Source organism: Macaca mulatta, chromosome 2 (assembly GCF_049350105.2).
Source record: "Macaca mulatta isolate MMU2019108-1 chromosome 2, T2T-MMU8v2.0, whole genome shotgun sequence".
NCBI lineage: Eukaryota > Metazoa > Chordata > Mammalia > Primates > Cercopithecidae > Macaca > Macaca mulatta.
Genome location: NC_133407.1, coordinates 185047494 through 185060392, shown reverse-complemented (window position 1 = coordinate 185060392; position 12899 = coordinate 185047494). Strand labels below are relative to the sequence as shown.

The window sequence follows — 12899 nt, the reverse complement described above, 5'->3', positions numbered from 1 at the left end:
CATGTGGTAGAGGCTGATTTCAGGAGCCTGCAAACCAGCTACAGGAATCCGAGTTCTTCCACTTCCCTCAATGGACCTGAGTTCAATTTTAAACACAAAGACAGTGCTATGGTTTGAAAGTTTGCCCCTTCCAAAACACATGTCAAAATTCAATTGCCATTGTAACACTATTAGGAGGTGGGACCTTTGAGAGGTGATTAGGCTATGAGGGCTCTACCCTCATGGATGGAATTGGTACAGTTTGGCCCTCTCTCACCCTCTTTGCCCTTCTACTCTTCTCCCATGTGAGGAACAGTTTTCCTCCCCTCTGAAGCATGAAGCATGCAAAGTGTTTGTCTTGGAATCAGAAATGCCAAATCTGCTGGCACCTTGGACTTTCCAGCCTCCTGAATCATAAAAAAATAAATTTCTATTATTTATAAATTACCCAGTCTCATGTGTTCTGTTACAGAATCACAAATGGACTAATAGAAAGGTTTTTGATGCATTTATCTTGATTTACCAATAGCACAATCATTGAAAGGCCAAAAGTTCCACCCACTGCCATCCTACTTGAAAAAAAAAGATTAAAATGTGAGTTTTAAAAGTAAAACTTCTTCCACCTTGAGAGGCTTGTATGGCTAAAAAGCCCATGTAATGAGGCTCTTTCTGTTTTGAAACAAAACTTTACTGGAAACAGAAGACTTCTCCAATAATGTAACACAAGCCCCAGTTCTAATCCCCATTGGAGTGTAGCCTTGTGGTAAACCACAACAGATCAGAGTCCTGCATGCCCTAGAGCTGGACCACACAGGCCAAGCAAAGGCTGCCTCCTTCCCGTGCACTGCATTAATCTCCAAATAATAGTACCAAACACTTTTTCAGCTCTTACGTTTCCAGAGCTGTTCTAACCACTTACATGTATGCCTTCTTATTTAACCATCACAAAAACCTATTGAGGCAGATAATATCCCATTTTATAGACAATGCTATTACATGTTCATCCTCAGAATTTCCAGCTTGGGTAGAAGTTAACATTAATCACTCATGCATGCCTCTTTCCGTCCTAGTTCTAACCAAGAGTATGAACACAATGAAGCAGACAGGGATCCGAATATTCACTTTCTTTATAGAGGCCTAATGACCTCAAATTACAGGGTCCCTGAAAGTACCTGATTAGAGAAAATAATTTGAACTTGAAGCCAAAACAAACAAGGCTTCCTATTACATCCCACCAAATCTGAACCTGAGAACCAGGCGTGCACTGGATCTGCGGGGAAGACTCTTCATACACATCTCCAACCATCAGTGGTGTGATGGATTGGGACCTGTCACAAAGAGCCAGTCAACAGAAGAGTGTAGAAAGCACAGTAGAGAAACGGCTTCTAGAAGGCAGACACCGAGCCAGGTCTGTTTACTCCACAGCCCACTCTCTCTTTCATAATCTGCCTAGGAGAGAGAGAATCCTATTTCTTGCTTTTAAACATAGCTTTCAAATATAACTGCCCACTGGAATCACTTGGAAAGGTTTTAAAAATTGCAATGACTTGACCATAGCCCAGGCCCACTAAATCAGATTCTCTGGAACGAAAACATTTAAGTTATCCAGGAAATTCCAATATGCAGCCTAGGCTAAGAGCCACCACTTTATAGGCTTGGCAACCCCAGCCCCTCATAATGCAGCCAGTCATAACTAGCAGTTTTTGAGTGCCTATACTAAGCAATTTGCATAATCCTCATCACAACTCTAAGAGACACATGATAATCACAGCATTTCACAGATGGGAAAAGCGGTGCTTGGAAAAAGGCTGAGAGACAAGAGACAGACCTGGGATTACAAAGTTCGTATTCTGTCTCCCAAGCTAAATACTTAACCACCATATGCCAGGCTGCTCCTGTGGATGCCCTGATTCCAGCAATCTCTCCAACCAGATAATACATTCTCCTTTTATATAGAGAAGCAAATAAGGCTTAGAGATACTACAAGAGTTGACTCCAGTATTCCCTTCTAAAAGAAAGCATAAACTCCTTCCATGGAAGTTAAGCAGGAAGAATAAAGGTTTCCAAAAACTAACATTTGTAGAGACCTGGGAAATGTGTGGCAGGGTGTTAAAAGATCAATAATTAGGGATGCTTAGAATTATAAAGCAGTTGAAGTCATACAGCATAATTTTTTATAGAATCAACTTGGTAGTTCTGAACAGCCATCCTTGATATCTGAAGATTAAGAAAACTGGACAGCAGAGTCTATGAAGATAGGGCTAAGGATTGTGAAGGAAGGTGTCATGGGAAATTGTGGGAGCAAGAGAACCAAAGATGCTTGCGAGCATACAATGACAATACAAGCTAAGGGCGGAAAAAAACGAACAAAAGGCTGGGAGGGGCTGAAAGGCTGCAGGACAGGTGAGGTAAAGCTCACATACTGAGACAATAACACTGGACCAGTAAAGATGACACATTACTTAGTAACTCAGCTATATTAAAAGGTGTACAGCAGAAAAAAAAAGAAAAACTCATTTCACATCTCTAAACCTTTGCAAATGTACAAATATAAATTGGATCTTGCTTTTATAAGTTTGCTGTAAGTATGTAAATGTTTATATGTCACATAACGTATATTTGTATACATGTAATGCTAGTAATAGAAATTCTGGCACTGAAGAGAATGTAATGACTATATGGTAACTTCTTCTATAGAGCAAATAATAATTCTGTTATTCTTTTTACAATGGAACATTTTCACATTATGAATTGGCAGGATGATGGCATATAATTTGGCCCCAGGGAAAAGCCTATCTTATTACGATGGAGTATAAGAACACCTGATGAGCAATAGAAAAATAATTTAGATTCGTTTCCTTGTTTATTCCTCGCTTTTCAAGGTATGAATCATTATTCCCTTTGAGAAGAGTGCTGAAAGGAGGACAAAAGCCTCCACCCATCTATGCCAGGACACAGCTGCATTAAGCCTGTGAAATAACAATTTGCATCTTTAGAGCTGCACCCATTAACTGCTCTTTTAGCTGCTAGAGAATTCGAGAAAGTTTTGTAATCAGGCCGCGTGCAGTGGCTCACGCTTGTAATTCCAGCACTTTGGGAGGCCAAGGTGGGTGAGCCACTTGAAGTTAGGAGTTTGAGGCCAGTCTGGCCAACATGGTGAAACCCCGTCTCTACTAAAAATACAAAAGCTAGCGGGGTGTGGTGGCACACACCTGTAATCCCAGCTACTCCACAGACTGAGGCAGGAGAATCCCTTGAACCTGGGAGGTGGAGGTTGCAGTGAGCCAAGATTGGGCCACTGCCCTCCAACCTGGGGGACGGAGTGAGACTCCATATCACAAAAAAGAAAGTTTTGCAATCAGCAAAATTAGGTTAACACGTTTTCATTTTTGGTGAAACTTTACATTAAAATGACCTGATCTATGTATGTTACAGTCAATTGAACATGACACGGTCTATAGGTTTTAACTGTGCTAGTCTGCAATTTGGTGATGTTTCTGGAATGGAAAAAGAAACTAAATTGACGTGATTTGTGGTCATCTCATTCTTCTCAAATCATATGACTAAATGAGTTCACGTAGGAGTAATTGTCAACCCTATCCTTAATGCACATTACACTATTACAGCAGATAAAATTTTAACACATTCCCATTACATTATGAATTTGAAATCCTAGTGTAATACGATACAGACAGAAGGCACACTTAGTGTTATCTGAACAAATAAATTCTTCTGGAATTCCTTTTTGTTGTTGTACCAAATTCTAGTGTTTTATGGCTATACTTAATAAATTTTGAAAAGAGTCTTATGCTAAAAATCATAGAGGATATTTACCCACATCATTTAGTTAGGAGCTTTAGAATTAAGGTCTTAAAACACATTCTTAAATTGCCACAAAATTCATGCTGAGGCTGGGCGCGGTGGCTCATGCCTGTAATCCCAGCACTTTGGGATGCCAAGGTGGGCGGATCACCTGAGGTCGGGAGTTCAAGGCCAGCCTGACCAACATGGAGAAACCCCATCTCTACTAAAAATACAAAATTAGCTGGGCATGGTGGTGTATGCCTGTAATCCCAGCTACTCGGGAGGCTGAGGCAGGAGAATCACTTGAACCTGGGAGGCAGAGGTTGTGGTGAGCTGAGATCACACCACTGCACTCCAGTCTGGGCAACAACAGCCGAAACTCCGTCTCAAAAAAAAAAAAATTTCGTTCTGAAAAATCTGAAAATTAATTTTTTACTTCAGAGTTGCTTTGAAAGATTAAATTTAATAGGATCTGCTTTGCCAGATTTTATCTATTAGGTTGATCAAAAATGCTTGAATATGAGCAGTTTCATACAGTACAACCTGATTACAATCAGTTTCACATTAAATGAAACAATGCAGCCCTATATATTCCAAAGAAAAAAGTCTTTGCAGGAGAAAGATAACCTCAGCTACCCTGCAACATGCTAAAAATACCAACTACAACACATATGCAGCACCAGGTGTTACGGTGCTAGCTTCCCAGGTAACTCTGGGGAGGTAAGAGGCAGGGACATAGTTTAAAATAACTGCCCAACACAAAAATGTCACGCTGCCAAAAATTTTCTTATCCCATTCCCGAAGGTGTTTTGTTTGTTCACTTAGCTTTTCCCTTTTCCACCTTCCACAGAAGGGACTGAAGGGTAATGAATCTTCAAGAATTAAGATTAGATAGAAACCTGAGTAACCAGCCATTTTACAGGCAATAATTGGCTACTGAGTAATGCTGGCTTTGTTCTAAGTCAGAAGCTGACTTGGTTATTTACTATAGAACACAAACATCCACAACCACTAAATGACTTCACAGAAAACTAGCCACATTAAGTATGACATGTAGAGATAACAAAACTACTTTTGAGAACATAGTTTAAAATTCTGAAAAATAAAAGATAAAGATTTTCTTATTTCTAATTTCTTATTTCTAATAAGAAATTTCTTATTTCTAATAAATGTTCCCACATTTTCCAGAAGATAAAACAAGAGACCCAAACACAGGACATGACAGCCCTGTACAGCAAGATGCACTTTCCACAGTCAACCGGAGATTCCCTCTACTTCTTTATCCTAAAGTGTTGAGATTTAAATCAATTCAGACTCTACATACAATTCTTTGAGTCTCTTTTCATTTTCAATTTTATTTTTTAAAAAAGACATTGAGGTTATGGTAAGAAATTATGAAGTTACTTTTTTTTAATCTGTCAATTGCTACAGTAGTGGAATAAATAAATAAGATTTTTTAAAAGTTCAATGTTTACAGACATACTTATAAAAAAAAATGACTGAATTAGAAGACATTTAAATAATGTTGATACACACCAGGAAGGGATTTAGGCAAGGAAAGGCACATCATATTACCACAAGAAATAAAGACCATAGTTGGAGGTTAATCGACAGCCAAAACTTTAGATCTTGTGGTAGGTTTCCCAGCTCTGGAGGGGTCATTATGGTGAAATGTTCTTTATGGTACTGGGCTGGAACAAATAAATAGCAGTTGGGAATTTTACTTTGTAACTGTAATATAATGTTAAAAAGAAAGCACACTTTTCATAACCCTGGTATGTGAAGAGGAAATTAAAAAATCCAAAACAATTTGGTAGTACTGAAAATCCTATGGAGAGTTAAAAATAGTAATAGTAATATTAATCCTCGCCCAGCTGAATTGGAATTCTTGCAGTTACAAAGTTAAAATTTCAAGTAAACACCGTATTTTTCACTTTTTGTAGACAGACACAGTGCAGATACAAACAGCTGCCATATCTCACCTTGGCTGAAGCTATGTGTCAATGCTTAGGGAAAACGATCTTAGATAATTTCCCAATTTTACAGAGCTTAAATCTTTGAAAACAGCACTAACACTGCTGGCTGACTGGCTATCTACAACAGCAAAGTGAACATAAAGTTTTGACAAAGATGAGAGGTTTCCCCAAGAAACTAATACAGAGTTTTTAGTGGAACAGATACAGTTACTTTAGTTTTACTGAAAAGTCTAACAGACATTAGCACAACTTGTTTGGGGTCACATTCCTACTGCCAATTTTCTTTCATACATTTGTGTCAAGTCTTTATCCAGTTCTTTCTGTCTACGCCTAGATTAGTTTATTTGAAAGACGGCGTCACTTAAAGTAAACCACATACATTTTAGTGGTATTAAGTGTGTCTTTAGTGGTGAATGTGCATAAATAAAATAGATCTTCATAATAAAATGGTATATCCACAAATAAAATACAAATTAAAAACAATTGAGAGGTGGGGAAAATGTCAGTATTATTTTAAAAAAATACAAATGGCAATGGTAAAGCAGGCAGTTTCTTGCTCACGCCACGCGATAGGCCTTCATTAAGGTGTACTCCTTCCGGTTGGTGTGAGCAGCCCAGATGAAGAGCGCAGAGGCCATGAACTGCAAGGGAGCTGAGACACAAGCCAGGCAGAAGGACCATCCAAATTCACCGGATACACTGTCAGGGAGCTCTAGTTTCTGGTGGAGTAGTTCAATTCCAGCTACATAACAACTTACTGAGCCCAGTGTACACAGACCTTGGGGGAAAATTCAGAAAACAAAACAAAACATGGCTGGGTAAAAGCACAGTAAAGGGCTTTTCAGGCAATGAGACGGCGCAGTTAATACGTGAACATTTAAGATTTATAATTCTTTGGTCCCTAAAGAGACAGGAAGAAGCTAAAAGGTAACTATGATGACAAAACCTACCTGCAAGGAGATGGAGAATGCCCGTGGCAATGGTGGGATACAAGCTTCGGCAAATGCAAGCACAAAGTCCGATCAAAGCCCCAAAGCACATCAAACCTAAACTCACAAAAGGTAAAAGGAACTGGCAACGCCAAAGATCTGATTTTTAAAAAGAAAGAACAGAAATGTTACCATGATTTCAGACCATTTTCCCCACAATGGCAATTTCTTTCATATTCTAATTAGATCTTTTCTCAAAAAGTGAGCAAGTATTTTAACATTGAGGCCTCTTTTCTAAAGCACAATATTCAAAAGGATGCTAACCTTGTCCTGATAAAAGTAAAAGGACACTAACAGGTAGCAATTACTGAGGGTTCACTATGTTCCATGCTAGGTTTGTCTACACATTTTCTGTATTAATCCTCCCAACAACCCTAGAAAGTAGGTACAGTCAGCCCTCCATATCTGCAGGTTTTGCATCCATAGATTCAACTAACCAAGGGTTAAAAATATTCAGAAAAAAAAAATGATACAAATTTACAAATACATAGTATAACAACTATTTACATAGCATTGATATTGTGTTGGGTATTATAAGCAATCTAAAGATGATTTAAAGTATACAGGAGGATTGTGTAGGTTATACGCTAATACGATGCCATTTTATATAAGATACTTTAGCAACCTTGGAATTAGCAGGGGATCCTGAATCCAATTCCCCATAGCTACAGCTGTATTATTATTAATTCCATTTTGTAATTAAGGAAACTGAGGCAGGAGTCATAAATAACTTGTAAAAATAACACAGTAAGTGGTAGAGCCAGGATTTGATACAAATATCAGTCTGACTCTACCTACCAACAATATCTAGGTCTTTACAGGATCTAAAGGCAGTAATAACAGGTAAATTAATGGTAATTATAAATGACCTTATAGGGCTGTTGAAAGAATATACATAAAGCACAAAGCAGAGAATCTAAAGGTAGTTTTAATTATCATAAATCCCTCATCAACATGGGAAGAAAACTTGATGACCTTACAAAACATGCCATTCCATTTTCAGACAATATTCATTATTAGAAATGTATTCATATCGATCTTCACCAAAGTTTACCTTTTGGTGCTGGTTTTGCTTTCTGGAACTTCTTAAGTGTTTTTTGAACTTACTTTCTTCAAACTTTCCTAGTAATAAACTGCTTGCTACATATTCTCTTTATAAAACTGAATACCTACACCTTATTCACTCTTTTCTCTTACAACATGGTCATTCTTCTGGGCAAGTCCCTGTAGCCCTGAAAACTGAGGCTCAAATCTGACGACAGTATTTCATGGGCCGCCTGATCATCAAGGAATAGGCTGTTCCTAATAAATACTTTCATATTTTTTGACATCTACCCTTTAGTTACTATCACCTAAGACTGGATAAACACTTCTGGCAGGCCTGACAACTCACTGACTCATTTAGAGCTTGCAGTCAACTTTTTTCACATATACCTATCTGAACGCAAGCAGTGGGAAGTGTTTAATTCAAGTAGAGGAATTTATAAGTTATCCCAACTAAATTTCCTCTTATTAAATGGGCCCACTAATAATATCTTTTGAAGGTCTAGATCTCATCATCCAATGAAGTAGTTGCCCCTGTCAACTTCAAATCATTTGAAATTTGGTAAGCAAGTATCTACCTTCTAAAATATCAACAGAATAGAGTTCATTGGATACTGTTAGAGATCTCATTTCAAGTTGGCACAATCTACTAACTCATCTTATTCCAAAAACATAGTCCAAAAAGAGACAAATAAAATTATCTTTGTTCCCCCAACTGTCCTGGTGAAATCAAAGTACTCACAGGTCCTAAGTAGATCAATCCCGCTATTGTGGTTTCCGGGATCAACAAATTTCTCCATGAACTGCTCAGTTAGTGTGAAACTCACACATTTTGTGACCACATCAAATGACTCTGGAACAAGAACAATTGCCTGTTGTTTTAATTATAAACATTTAACAAAAATCCCTTTCAGTAATTATTCTCTGAAGTAAAAAGTAAAGGACGTTTCCAGAGGGGTCAGCAACTTCTCTGGCCCTGACTGACACAAAGGTTTCATAGATGTCCAATGGATGCCACTGGTTCTCAGTGGCAAGTGAAGACATAGACACGAGGAAGAAAAATAAAGTAGAAGCAGTAAAATGAACGGCAGAATAGCTATGTAGAAAGCCTAGAAGGGGAGGGAACAAAGACAGAAATAAATAGGAATGTTGATCTTCTCATCCAACCCTGCTTTACCAACCATATCCCCATCTCAGGGAATGCCAACTCCACCCTTCTAGTTCTTCAGATCAGAAACTTTACAGTAATTCTTGTACATTTACACTCCATCAGGAAATCCGAGGAATTCTTCCTTCAAACTATGTCCAGAATCCAGCTGCTGCTCAGTGCTGCCATTCTCGTGTGAGTCATAACCATCACCTAACCTGAATTACTTCTATAGCCTTCTAACCAGAGTCTTCTAGCTTCCACCTTTGTCTGCTGCCTCTGTTCTCAGCCACGGTGACCAGATCATGGTTCAGCATTGTACTCGGAGTCAACGCCAAAGTTCTCATTATGCCTAGAGTCCTCCAGGATTTGCCCCAGTCCCACTCCCAAAGTAGGTCTTTGACAGCATACACCCAACTTCCCATCTCTCCCTCCATTCCAGCCCAGTGGCTTCCTTACTGGTCCTTGAATATTTCAGGCATGCTCCTACCATAGGGCCTTTGCAGTAGATGTCCTTTCCAACCTAAATGACTTCCTCCCCATTTACCCATATAGCCAAATCTTTCATCTAGTCTTTAACTACATTCTTTACTCAAGTGGTGTCTTCTCAATGAGACCTACCTTAAGTATCCTATTGAAAATCATAACCTATGGCCACCAATATTCCTTTTCCCACATATTTCCAAATCACTTTTGTGTTCTATTTTGCCACAGCACGTGTCATTTTTTAACATACTAAATAATTGTTTATTCTGTTTATACTGTTATATTCTGTTCATTGCCTGTCATCCTTTATTAGAATGCTAGCTCCCCAGGAGTAAGGACTTTGTTCTCTTTCCTGATGTTCTCCCAGCTAAGAGGCCCTGGAACATGGAGGCATGCAATAAATTATTTGTTTAATGAATGACTAAATGGTAACACTCCAATATCAAGTGCTCCTGTACCCTCACAAGTCAAACTGAACATTTTACAATGAATTTTAACCAACTTTCTCTCCTTTCCTTCCAAATTACCTCCTTTTTTTTCCAGATACAGTGACATATTATCATCCTTTTGATATATGGTAACACAAGCCTCTTCTGCTACGATTTGAATACAATGCTTCCCCACTAAGTGGCCAACAGAAGTAGTCATTAACGTTGTTCCTTACAAAGAGTTCTAAGGCTACCATTTTAATAAGTGGAAATTAAAAACTTTAAGTGTTAAATAAGAATGCCTGCAAAATAAACCTGAAAAACTTAGTTTTTTTTTTTTTTTTACTTCTGTAATACAAATTTCGTAACCTACAAACTCTGTATCAAGATTGCTGTAAAACAGTCTCATCTACATAGATTTAAATGTAGAGCTGGTCAAATTATATCCCCTAAGATATAGGAGTAAATGATAGATATGTATTATAATACAGCTAACCCATAAAAGGACAATTTGTTGAGTTGATTTTCGATGGTAGTCCTTTTACTAGTTACCAAATATTTTTAAAGTCTTTCGATGTACTTTTCCAACTATTTCTTTATGATGTGTTAGATTAATAAAAAGTGTTTTAATGTGTGAGTAAATAAAAAAAAATTTAATGGCTTTCCCAAGATAAGAAAAGTTCCTCATCCAACCAATATTGATGAGTACCATGGTAATGCAAAGAGGTTGGGGAGAGAAGGCAGTAGAAAGAGAAGATACACATGATTTATTTCTTTAAGGAGAGAGAGAACCAATAAACCTGCTTACATGTAACTGGGCAATCACTAGGTCATTTTGTCCATTATTAACCAGGTAAAGAAGAGAGACGTTAAAATAAGAGAAATACCTGTCCTTTCTGGTGGGCTATACCAATGCATGTTTTTGGGTATGGTGATACACCGTCTCCACAATCCCACTGTGCCATTGTATCGAAAAAGTGCATCATTGTAAGTCTTTTCATCTGCCTCATCACTAATGAATTCATCCCAGATGCTTTTATTCAAATCACTGGAATTTTCTTGAACTGGACTTCGATATTCATACCAGAAGTCTGTGCCAATGGAGGCTGCCATGTAGATGGTGGAAATGAGGCTAAGCACACAAGCAATTACAAATGCTGTAGCAAAACGGTTATCCATTCTGGCATTCAGACTGCTCTGTTTAAAAGTTGAAGAAAGAAGAAAGTTAGTCTTAAAGGACAAATAAGAAAGACTATTTTGAATTATTCCAAATGCACCCTTTACCCAATTCCCCATCCCTTCGTACATATAACCATTAAGAATTTTTTTTTTAGAAAGCAAGCATGTTTTTAATTAAGCTTAAAACAAAACTCATTCTCATAAAAGTACTTATTGAATGCTCACATACCCAGGATGCTACGGAGACAGAGGTCTTGTTCTCTAGTCTATCACCTGCATACTAAAACAGACAACACTGAAATGGACATACACATTACAGATACAAACAATAGACATGCCCATGGTCAGCAGTGTTACCGTGCACACATTTTAAATCACAGACTGAATTTTTGCACGAGCTGCAGAGGATTAAGTGTTCTGGGTTTGAGTGTTAAAAAGACACAGGAAAAAGCAGTGGCAATTGGCTTCTCCCAGTTTCCTCTGAAGAGGGAAGCCTCCTAAAACAAAGGTAAGAGTCAGGAGCCATACGGAAAACAGAGTTGAAGATGTTTGTTAACCCCGAGGGAAAGGTTGTTCTAGGTGTATAAAATAGCAAAGAGAACAATAACATATAATAATGCTAGATAGCAATCTCTCCCTAATCCATTAAAGCTAAGCCACGCTTCTTTACGCTGCCAAATGCTTCACTCCTATCTACTCTCCCTATTCCTTATACTTCTGAACCTCCTCAACTGAAACCTTGCTCTCTCCCTAAACCCTAAGTGCAACATATGTCCGCAAAAACTAAATGATCCCTCCTCAGCCAGACAGAAAACTCTCAAAATATCAACACTCCCAAGGCGTGGACAGGGCTCAACGGCAGTAGTAAATGGCCGCGGTAAAATGACTCAAGGCGGATCGCGCTGAGCCAAATACTACACGGCAAGTATACACCGTGACCGCACCAAACACCTTACAAAGGTGCACGAAAACAGACTCGCAAACTGGGGTTGCTGAGTTTGGAAAATTGGAAGTGACTCAGGAAAGGTAAGGGCAATGACAACGATAACTCAAAAAGTTGGATTTGCATTTTGATTTTTTAAAAATCCCCCCTTCATCCTGGTGCTCTCAAATGACCTTAAAGGGTCCCAGCACTGGGAACGGCGGTTCATCGAAGCCGGACGCCTGGAGCGGTCACCTCCCGGGCCTCACAGCGGGGCCGGAGAAGGCCAGGGCTGGGGCGGGGCAGTCGTGTGCGGCCCCCATCCAGAGTCCCCCAGTACCCGACCAGGCCCCGCCCTAGAGGGCTCGGCCCAGGGACAAACCCGCCGCTCGGAACCCGCCCAGTCCCGACCACGCCCGGGAAGGGGGCCCCTCTTCAAACCGCCGGGAACATCGAACCGCGACGCGACCCCCGCCCAGCGACGCAGGTCCCGCTCACTCACCGCCCATCCTCCTGCTCCGCCAGCTTCACCCTCTAGCTCAGACCACAGCACCCTACTCTCCCCGCGCCTCCTCTGACGCACTTCCCTGCAGAGCCCGCCCCCTCCATAACTCCCGCGCCTCCGCCTCCGCCCCCACTCCGGGCCGGGCCGCGGCCCGGGACCGAGGGGCCTTGTGGGAGTTGTAGGAGGGACAGACTGAAAGCTGTCTGAGGCGGCGATAGGCATCCTGGCGCCGCGCGCGGCGCATTGTGGGAGATGTAGTTCAGCTCCTCAGGGCAAGCCGGTGCGCAGAAGGGAAGTCTAGGCTGTTGGATTCTTGCATTTTAGGGAGGAAGGAACAATGGTCCAGAAAGTAAAGCGGACCGGTTTCCGGTCACCTCTAGTCAATGACCGTGACCTGTATAACTTAGGTCTGACTTTTAGGCCTGTGCTTTCCCTATCAC

The 12899-nt window shown here is 40.0% G+C and overlaps 1 protein-coding gene across 7 annotated transcripts; it reads right to left on the bottom strand.

The window, feature by feature from the left end:
- Window positions 1–5112: 5112 nt before the first annotated feature.
- CLDND1 (claudin domain containing 1) lies at window positions 5113–12658 on the bottom strand. Of its 7 annotated transcripts, none has more exons than XM_015128658.3 (6): window positions 12457–12510; window positions 11262–11327; window positions 10741–11050; window positions 8535–8645; window positions 6710–6847; window positions 5113–6537 (listed from the first exon to the last, which is right to left on the bottom strand). In XM_015128658.3, exons 3-6 carry the CDS (start codon window positions 11030–11032, stop codon window positions 6317–6319), a joined length of 762 nt encoding a protein of 253 aa, XP_014984144.1. In that variant the 5' UTR covers window positions 11033–11050; window positions 11262–11327; window positions 12457–12510; the 3' UTR covers window positions 5113–6316.
- Window positions 12659–12899: the final 241 nt, after the last annotated feature.